This window comes from Drosophila ananassae, chromosome 3L (genome assembly GCF_017639315.1).
Source record: "Drosophila ananassae strain 14024-0371.13 chromosome 3L, ASM1763931v2, whole genome shotgun sequence".
Lineage (NCBI taxonomy): Eukaryota > Metazoa > Arthropoda > Insecta > Diptera > Drosophilidae > Drosophila > Drosophila ananassae.
The window spans coordinates 6,510,718-6,521,558 of NC_057929.1; the positions used below are offsets into that span (position 1 = coordinate 6,510,718).

At 39.7% G+C, this 10,841-nt stretch overlaps 1 protein-coding gene across 1 annotated transcript; it reads right to left on the bottom strand.

Moving 5' to 3' along the window:
* Window positions 1-2,379: 2,379 nt before the first annotated feature.
* On the bottom strand, window positions 2,380-2,890 carry LOC6494848. Its single transcript, XM_001959523.4, has 2 exons — window positions 2,642-2,890; window positions 2,380-2,574 (listed from the first exon to the last, which is right to left on the bottom strand). Exons 1-2 carry the CDS (start codon window positions 2,813-2,815, stop codon window positions 2,401-2,403), a joined length of 348 nt encoding a protein of 115 aa, XP_001959559.1. The 5' UTR covers window positions 2,816-2,890; the 3' UTR covers window positions 2,380-2,400.
* Between the last annotated feature and the right edge of the window lie 7,951 nt (window positions 2,891-10,841).

The window sequence follows — 10,841 nt, forward strand, 5'->3', positions numbered from 1 at the left end:
TGTGAAACGTGCTGCCAGCTAAAATAATCACAACTCAGATTGGTTTGCCAAATTGCTATTTATTAAAAATCAATGCTTCTGGCCACGGACCAGGCCAGAACGACAGCAACCAGGCCAGCAGCGGCGAATCAGCAATTTCAGCAGCCTTAACAGCGTGTCCGACACCCTTCTATGTCATGTCCCCGGGCTGTCCTGTCTATTCCCCATCCCTAGTGCCCAACATACTCCCAAATGCACGGAGAAAAATTCATCAGCCATTGGAAAATTATATTGTTTCAATATTTCAAATTAACATCCATCGGGGAACAGTATTTTCTTTACTTTAGTGAATAATTATGAAATAAAGGCTATGATTTAAGAAAATTTCCCTATGATTTCTCTCAGTGTATTGTGGAGAAAGTGTCCTGTAAATGTTGCCGGGTGAGCCGCAACACTGGACAACAAAATTACCAGCCGGGTGTGGGCGCTGTCTCTGCTAATTGAAATCCCATTTGAGGCGGATATTCCGATGTGCCCCGACCGCACCGGCCAGTGTAAGCAGATGCCAGACATATGCCACACCCCCAATGCAATGTAGGGGGGAGCAGCGGTGGCTGCAGGACCTGCTCCAAGCAGCTGCCACTGCTGTCGCTGCTGGTTTTCAGGCGACATTTCCGGGCAGTCTGAAGTAATTGCTCGGCAAGCTGTTGCCGTTGACAGAGGCGGAGGAGGTTGTGTGGGTGGCTGGGTGGCTAGGTGGCTAGGAGAGGTAGAAGAAGGTACTGTTGTCCTGCCCTATCCTACAGGCCGTATGTCTGTGGCAGCTTGGTTACCCGGGGACACTGGTGTAGTGGTCAGCTTAGCCGGCAAGCGGCTTACGTTAGGCATTTCGATGTGCTGCGGCGACCACGCGGCGTATGAGGAATGTCAAGTGAACGTGGCGGCCGGAAGCGAAATTCGGCAATAGCATTTGGCCGGGTCTTAAAGTTCAGCCCAGGAGAGGGTTTTTATATATTTTTTTTTTTTTTGCTTTTGGGCTGGAGAGTGGGGGCTTGGTTACAACAGAAAATCGAATTCGGATGCAACATCCTCGACGCTTTCGCTTCTGCACTGCAGTTACGTGACTTTTTGGGGCCGAAGATTCTTTTTTTTTTCCATCGTACTCGTATATATTGGAGCGTAGACATCCCAGCTCCCCAACTATGGAGGGGTAACAGTACCTCCGGTACTGTATCCGTAGCCGTGTGGCCGTGTATCCGTAAACATATCCGGGACTTTGCATCGCAGCCACCGCGCTTTGCATATTAACTAAGTGAAACATTTCGTTGACAACTTTTCAAACATTTGTGCGCCCCAGTGTAAATATTTACACAGTTTTTGGTGGGTGTTGGCACAGTATTTTTGGGGGTTCGGTAGTGGGAGATGGATTTGGCGCCGCAGGATAGCACGGATGCCCCAATCCCTTGCCTCAAGACGTTTAAAATTGAAATTTAAATTCGATACATAAACTAAGGAAATGGCCAAAAGGAAAAAAAAAAGGGACTACGAAAGCATCCTTTTGACCGTTCAGCTTAACATATCGCTACGTTTTCTGTGCAATTTGAAATACAAATTTTACACCAGCCTCCTCCGCCGCTCCGCCCTCCGCTGGAATCAAATGAGCCAAGGCCAATAAGTCTGTCAGTTCGTTTTTTTTCCATTCTTTTCAGAGTTTAGCCCTCTAGCCCTTTTAACAGTCTGTCTGGGCTTCACAGGATTTGTGGGAAATACCCACATATACATATCCTATCCCCCCACAGTTTTCCTTTCGGCTTACCTCCACAGCCACCACCCACACACTGTATTTATTAAATATTGAATGTTTTCCTTTGCTAGATGACTATGCCTCTGGCTTTCTGATTCAAAAAAAAAAAAAAGAAAAAGGAAAAGTTTCCTTTTTTCCTAGGGGCCAGCCACTTTTATCCTTTGTGCCTGCAGTAACAAATGGGGGAAAAGCCCCCAAAAAACGACAAAAAGGGGCGAAAGTTCTAAACTTTTCGGGGAGCTTCTGTATTTGACCCGAGGCTAATATCTGAATACGTAAAGTCGGATGGAGATATACCCATCAATATGCTATTTATATTGGGAGAAGGCAATAATCTGCTCTGGTTGTATTTAACTCAGCAGTTTACAGGTTGTTTTGTGTTATTTTATGTTTTTATTTTAAGTTGACTTTGATGCAATTAAAAATATGCATGGATCTTGATTAAAATGAATATAAACAAATTACTTTAGGCTAGAGGTTTTATTAAATTCAAATTAATAACATCAGAGTACACCTCAGGTCATATCACTCTATTTTTTCGAACTTTGAAGTATATATTTTCTTTTAAAAACATTATAAAATAAAACGCAAAAGAATCAATTTCTAGAAATGCATATTTATTTTCCGTAGATCACAACAGTGGAGTTGATGCCGCGGTTGACCTGGCTCTTGAGGTTAATGGTGGCAAAACGGTATCCAGGGCCGCCGGAATAGAGAGTGGGACTGGCACCGGAGCTGTTCTTGAAGTTGTCATACACATAGATGGCCGAAATGTTATAGTAACCAACACCCTATTGATAAAAAAAAATAAGTCAATTAAAAGATACTAAGCTACTAAGCCTTTAAAAAACAACTTACAGAGGCGGGGTAATTGATGTTCACATTCCAGTAGTTGTTCTTGATGGGATAACGGATCTCGACTTGGTGGAGAAGCTGGTAATCGGTATTCTTCGCCTTTCCCCAGGTGGCACTGTAGGCGTGGGCGCCAAGGATCACGGCCAGAACAACGGAAAGGATGAGCACGGAGCGCATTTTGGATCGTTATGGTTTACGTTTTGAGGTTCGTTTGATATCATCTGTTCGAGGTGGGTCGCTTTTATACCCATTTCGAGTGGTATGAGTAATGCCTACAATGTTTACAAACGGGCTTTTCGCTTTTAATTAACTTTTTGTTACAGGGCAGCCGGGCGGGCTTATCACTAGCGAGTCTGCCGCAAAAAAATAAGCGCCAAATAGTGCAAAACGAAATCAGAGTATAAGAAACCCCCCTCAGGCAATCAGACACTGCCTGATAAGATTACTTGATTCACCTGCTGGGTTCCGTAAGTATTCTTCCCAGGAAAAAGATTTCGGCGTCTTATCACCTGAGAAAAAAGCTCTTAAGAACGAAATTGCATATCGGAAAAAATCTCAACTCTGGATTTCAGTTTAAAGATAACACATTTTAACTGGAAGTGTTATGGCCATATGGTTAGTTTGTATTTTTATTTAATCTAAGGGACTTTTTAATCAAAAATAGAAAAAAGAAAAGGCTTCAAACATTGCTAGAAATGATAAGTGGTATTGAGTCACACACTAATTTAGGAAAAATATAGCCAGCACTTTTAACAAATGCCATTTTAAAACAGTGTCTAGTATAGTGTTAAACATTTATATTTCTCTTGTTTAATTAATGTACTCAATCCCATCTCGAAGATATCCATAACAAAGGCAACCATAAATATTCAAATGTGGTTTATTGATTGTGTTTCCTTTTTGGCCAAACAATGTTAAATTCTCACAAAGAGACGTGTGAAGCTTGACTCTGTTTTGTTAAGTAATTAAAATGTGGTATATCATATAAACTAAGGGATTAAATTAAGCTGCTTGTATTCGAAATGGCTGTGAAATGCATACGAAAAAATTTATTCTCTGTACTATTTAAGAAAATAATAAACTTTATCACTCAAGTAGTTTGTACTTATTTTACTCGAATTTTAAATCAAGGAGTTTATAATCAGATATAATCTTAAACTATTATTAATCTTGTTTGAAGGACAACTTTAATCCTGGGCTTGAACTTTGGCTTGAACTCTGGAACAGTAATTAAGTCCAGGAGTCAGGACTCCCGAGTCCGGCCTTTGCTATTCATGCTTGTGGCGATGATGAATCTCCGGCGGAATGCATGCCTGGCATTCCTGGGCTACTAACCCGGCCTTTAAGGACACACCATTGAGAGGCGTGTCAGTGCCACCCCCCAGTTAATCCTTATCGTTTCCTGACAAAGAGATCGAGCTGATGGTCTGGTTTTTGGGCTGCATATTTATTGCAAATTACCAGTGCCCTGGAGTCAGTTGCTCTTGGTATAAAATCTCATTACTTGCAGCAGCCGTCCCAGCAGCCCCCACCACAATCCTGATAAGGGTGGACATATTTGTCACTCTTTATGAAAGGGATAATTCGCCACGCTCCAAGGATAGTTGTTCGACGGGGTGGCACAACCCCAAGCCAAGCCAGCTGCAAAAACCAAAAGCTGAAGCCAAAAGCAGACATGCCTCCGGGGAAAATGTCGTAGAATCGTCATCGCAGTCAACCATTATCCGATTGCATTGTACTGGGGCTCTGTTCTGGCATTTTGTACTGCAACTTGTTAATCACATTTTATTGACACATCGGGCATTCGGTACTCGGGGGAATCGATTTCCATTTTTAAATTGGCCAAATTAAGGGCTGATTTCGCAGAGCCCTCGTTTTGGCCGGGCCGACTTGGCCTGTTTCATGCGTGTTCGCTTGATAAGCAATTTGTGAGGAGTGTGCCATAGTATGCCATAGACATTGTAAAGAAATTTTATGAAAATATAAGGAAGTATAGAGAAGACTGTTCTATCATTAATCTGCAGGACTTAGCATTTTCTTAATTTTTAAAATAAAAGAAAAAGTTAAGTTAAAAAGTTAAAGAATATCTATATGACACTTCTAGCCCATCTAGTTTAGAGGAATAGTATCTTTAATAAATATATATATTTTTATTTCTCTTAGTGTACCTTCACACACACACTCCCGCAGACACATGCACTCATGTATAAGCGTCAGATTCGACAATTGGCAAATTTAAAAGCAATAAACGTACTGAGAGCAAATTTCTGGGTTTATGCCTCGTTCTACGCTTTGCTGTTTTTTAACTGCTTGACAGGGATCGACAGAGGCGGACGCCCCCTTTGGTGGGGAGGGGCAACTGATTCCGACCCCTGGGGGGGAGTGCAGAAGGACGCGTGCCGTCAGTATTTTCTGGCACTGGCTGGTTCCACCCTATGGGATGTGTCTGGGATTCCATCGCAAGCTGCCACTGCCATTCAAATGGGAGTTCCCTTTCATTTGCGCTTTCAATGCCAATCGCTGGCACGACAAACCCCTGCCCGTCCCTGCCACCCTGCCCCCCTTCCGCCTTAGATGTGGATGTACCCCCCCTGTGGCAATAAGTACCCCCTTACCCTTCGGGTAGAGTTCAAGCTGCGCTCTGGTAAAATGTCAAGAGCGGAATGTGCACTTTTGACAGTTTCAGTTCATTCGCCAGCCAGTAGCTGCCACACCCCCTCTCCCTTCCCCTCCCCGATGCCGTCAGAATTTAACCCTAAACATCCTACCCCCGGAATATCCGGCACACATGGCAACCCTGACACGTACCCCTAATAAAACTTTCTCGACGGAGCCGAAGAACAAAGTCAAATATTAGAAAAAAAAAAAAAATGAAAAATGCCTGGCTGGTTTATTTTATTTTCAATGTTTTTAATGTTCACTTTATGCCGTAGAAACCACCCCAGACCCCCCTTGTGACCCGAACCCCCTTCTTGGCCAAAATTCGAGTTTAGTTGCTAGGCTAAACAATGAAAACGTGGAAATAATAATCCACACAATGGAGCTACTCCCCCGCCCTATACTGTTTCTATTATTTTGAATTGAAGGCTTACCCCATATTCGAGTGTTTTTCATTTTGAATCTGTTATAACTTTAAGTGGCTTTATTTGTTTCATTTCACTAACATTTCAAAATGTTGCATTTGCCAGCCTCTCAAGAAAATGTTTCTGAAAAGTATGCTATATTATTTTTTGGCTTTTTAAGTGGCTTTTCTCTTTTGTGACTTTAATTGCTTTTACTCGTATATATTTAACTGAAAAGGCCAACTGTCGGCTTGCCAGCAAATAATAAAATTGAATTTATTTGAATTTAATCAAATCGAATTAAATGAGGAAAAAAGGGAAACTAATGGAAAAACTTTGCAGGGGTATTTGTACAGTTTTTTTCCATGTTTTTCCTGTTTACATCACTCTTACATGTTGTTTGCATTATAAAGTTAATGAAATTATGTTTTATTTATAGAACTATCGGGGTGTGCTTCATTAAACGTTGTTTGTTTTAAATTATTTTGTAAAAAAACAACTGTAGTGGTAAGTGTGGAATGTGAGGCACATTCAAGTTAAGGACTGGCATCTAATTAGATTCTGAAATGCTTGGTATTTTATGGGCGAACATTTCAAATTGCAGTGAATTGGTTGCAACTTTTCGTGGCGCCTTTGATAAGGTTAGTGAGTGTGTAGAGTTCTTAACTTTTTTATGCACTTTTGACAAGGGTATGATTACTTTATTATCTCTTTTATTTTATAATAACTGTCTCATTATTTGTTCATTTGTGCATTCATTTGAATGTTCATCTTTCTATTCATCTTACTGTTCATTTGTGCATTCATTTGAATGTTCATCTATTCGTTCTTAAGTGCGTTCATCTTTGAAAACATTAGACTGACCGTTCACTTGTCTGTTCATTTGAGTGTTCATCTATTCGTTCTTCAGTGCGTCTATTTTTAAAAATATTAGTCTGACCGTTCACTTGTCTGTTCATTTGAGTGTTCATCTGTCCGTTTATATGATCGTCCTTTTTTATATTCTCTTTGTTTATATATTGCCCCTCATTAATACCTCTAAACTTTTAAATTTCCCCTTAACTAAGTTAATAAAATATACTGAAAAGGGTATATAGGCTTCTTTATGGCTGCCTAACTATTGCTTTATGCAAAATGGCTTGTGACCAAAACCTTGTGGCGCCTCAATGTTGAGTGTCCCCTTGCAATTGCTAATGAATTCTCTAAGCGATATCGCAGCAAAAAGAATTTAATGCGCCAGCAGCAACAAAGCAAAAGCAAATATAATGCCACCGGCCAAAGCGGAAGCGGACAAACAAAAGCATAAAAAGCTAAAAACGGAGAAGCCGGGGCGTCAAAGCTATTTTCCTTTTTGCTGCTACTGCTGCTGTTGTTGTTGCCTTTGTGTTTTGGTTGCTATTGTTGCTGTTGTTGCTACTGCTGTTGTTGTTAATTGCTGACTTAATGGCGCTTTAATTAAATCGCAACACTGCAGGCGGCCCAAGTTTCAGGACATAAGGTAGTCGGGGGGCTAGCAGCAAGGGAGGAGTGGGAGGATTATAGGGATGGATTGAGGGATGGAGGAATGGAGGGCTGGGATGGTGGGATGGTCGGATGGCGGAATTCTTGCACATGGCGACTTCCTGTTAGTCAACAGCCAACCCTCCAGTTGACTTGATTTGTGACCCTTTGTTAGTTGTAAACCGGTCGAAAGTTGTAAACTGCTTTTGCCATTTTATTTTATCAATAAAAGCTGAAACATGTCTGTCGATTTAGATGTTTTAAGGCTAAATTTACAAAGAATTTAAAATTAAGGATAAGAAAATAAAATTCAGCCAAATAAGGGGGTTATAGACTTCTGTTCTTCTCCCCTAATGGCTTTTTGAAGTGTCCTTGTACTGAAACCCCAAAAACTATGCAATGTTATTTTAAGAGTTTATTTTAGAAAAGTTAGTTAGGTTTTTGTAATAAAAAAACCTTGTAGAATATATTTAAAAAATCGATTTATATTTTAGCTTTTTAATGAAGAACTGAAGTACTTTTCTAGCCACTTTTAGCTTGATTTTTGTTCTCCCTGATTGGCAGTACTGGCCATTACCACTCACCCACCAAATTATTTAACCAAATGGCCAAAAACTGCAGCTGCAGCTGTCTGGTATTGTTTGGCGATAAGTTGCTGTTTTGGGCCAGTGTTTTTGGGTTTTTGGCAGACACGACTCTAGATTCGATCTAAGGGCGCCAAACGCAGTGTTTAATTGTTGGTTTTGCTGTCTATCAAGTTGAATTATTTTAGTGGTTTATTGCTCTACCAGAACAGACCATAGACCAAAGCAGAGCGGAGCAGTCGGGTGTAAAAATTTAATTAATGCAACTCCCCAAGTAAACAAGCAACAAAACAGTAAACAGAAAGCAGCTCGGTTAAATCGAATCTCTGGTACTTGGCCCTTGTCGAAATTTATTAACTTTTCCTCCGACAATTGGCAAGTAGTTTTTGGCATTGTTTTCCGTACAATATTTACGTTTAATCAAATGGAAAATCCACTACGATAACTGGAAACTGTAATAACAATCCAACCGGTAGAACCCCAAGTCCCCGTAAACATAATCGCAACAGTTTTTGGAGCTTTTTTCCGCCGTTTCATGGTGGAATCTATTTATTTTGCGGTTTCGAGTTCTGCGGTTCTCCATGAAATATATATATATAGTCTGTATATACTGTAAGTTTGTACATCATTTTAATTAAAAGCGGTAAAAAACACATCAGCCACGATGCAGTGGGTGAACTGCATATAATATACACACCAGATAAAAATGCAATATGTCCGCAACACCGCAATTTGTTTAACATTCCAGGCAAACGCGAACTGCATAAACAATTAAAACCGATTGAGTTGAAAGTTGTATTGGTCATAAAAAGTGAGAGAGTGGATTGTACAAAACCACAGGATATAAAAATATATATATGTATAAACCATATATGCTATTTTATAATCTCAAATTTCGATCAATTGCCACAGAAGCCGTTTGATGTGTTTACTCATATTTAATTGGTTTAGTGGCGTTGCCGGGACGGAAATCGATATGGCTCAGAGTCATAGTGCCACAAATCATCATAATTTATAAATAATAAAGCCGTTTAAATGATTTAAAAAGCGTTTTGCATATTTCATGGCTATTATGGTCGGAATATAGGACCTCTGGCTGCCAATTAAATGCTAAATAGATTAAAATGGCAAAATGCAACGATAAACTCAATCAGAAATTCTGATTTATGCCTGCCAAACTGTTTGGCCTAAAACGAAAACTCCAAACCCATATTAATTTCACGTTTATCAATTAAAAAAGGCACTTGACGACAAAATTCAGATAATTATGATGGAAGTTTTAAGGATTAAATATATTTAAAGGTTTGAAAAATGGCTTAAAATATTATTTCAAATTCGTATCTTAAATTTTTGATTTCTTTAACTATCCTTTTATGTATATAAGGACATGCAACCCCTTTGTACTTAACCCTTCTCAGGCTTATCTCCACACATCAGCCACAATTTGAATCAAATAGACAATCATAATGCGTCATCTAATTGCTCATTAATTCCCAAACATGATTTCCAATTCAATCAGACTTGGCTAATTACAAAACTTAATCCAATGGAATGGACAACCTCACCCACCACTTAACCGCTCCAGTTTCCCCACCTAAATTCCCTTTTGTCCCTCGTACCACCTGTTGAGGTAAGCGCGTTGGAGACTTCCGCTGGAGACCCATTCCCTCGATTTCCTCCTTCTTCCGGTTCTGCCTTCCATGTTGTTTCACGGCAAACTCAAACCCCGGATCCGGATTTTTCCATTTACTTTGTTTTGTTTTCAGATTTTCTCGTTTTTTTGGTTTTTATTGTGTTTCAGAAGCAAAAACCTATAACGCGGCTTTTTCCCCTTTCAACTTTCAGATCTAGTCTCGGGGCCTGCCACTCAAAGTTTTGTCGTTATGAGGGAACGGCTGAAAAAGCGAATGTCCACTGACAGCTTCGAGGACGAAGGCAAAAACAGATTGGTAATACCGAGGGGTAATCACAACTTTTTTTAGGGCATATCAACACGAACATAATTTGATATTTCATTCAAAAAAGTTTGTTTTATTTTAAACTTTATAATAGAAGCTTATAGAAGGACATACTGTGTCAACTATTACTAATATTATATTTTAGTCATCTACAGGGTATTTTCCATTCTATATCCTCTTCAAATCCCTTCAGTTTTGTAATTAGAACTGCAAAAAACGTATCCTTTGGAGAGGGAGTAGCCGAGGGGTCAGCAAATTCGCATCGCTCAGTTTTTGACACGCACGGCAAATATGTTTGACTGAAGCCAAAGGACCTCGGTCCAGGACCTTTTCAAACACCATAAAATATGTCCTCAAAAAAAAATACCTTATTCAAACAAGGCTTTAATCCTTTTATTAAAAAGGTTATGGATAATATTTATCCAAATTAATATTTAATTAATATTTAAAACTTTAGTTTAAGATCTTAGGCTTATAAGTTAATTTCCTTTTTAGGTTTTTTTCATAACTAACTTATTTTTAAAGCTATCCTTTACCAATAACAAAAAAACGTTTAAATATATATTTTTCCCTTTTTTTTCAATTTATAAAATAGAAATATTTCAAAGCAGCGCCCATATCCTTTTCTTGATTTTAAACCGCTCCTGTTGTGTGCGAACGTGTCCTTGCATGGCTGATGGTCTGGCCAAAAAAAAAAAAACGGCAGGACCTCGAAGCCCGAGGTGCCTGGTTGCTTCTGTCGTCCTGTGAAATACCGGAAACCCTGAAATCCCCCCCAACCACCAAGTGATTAATAAAGCACTGAGATTGCTCAGCTTGTAGTTTTAGTTTATGATTCAAAAGGAACATTTAATTTATTTACTCTGTTTCTGTTTTTGTTTTTTGTTTTTTGTTCTTTGTTTTTCTCTTTATCGTGTCTCTTGCCTCTTCACAAAAATTGAATTTCTGTTTTTCAGTTGCCTGGTTCTGCTTCTTAGGTTTGTCTTAGTGCCACTGCCACGCCCACTTCCATCATTTTAATAGCATTTCGATAGGCAGAAGGGGAGAGAGGTGGGAAGGTGGGGGTGTTCTTAAGGTTTCTGTGAGGGTGTGAGGTGAG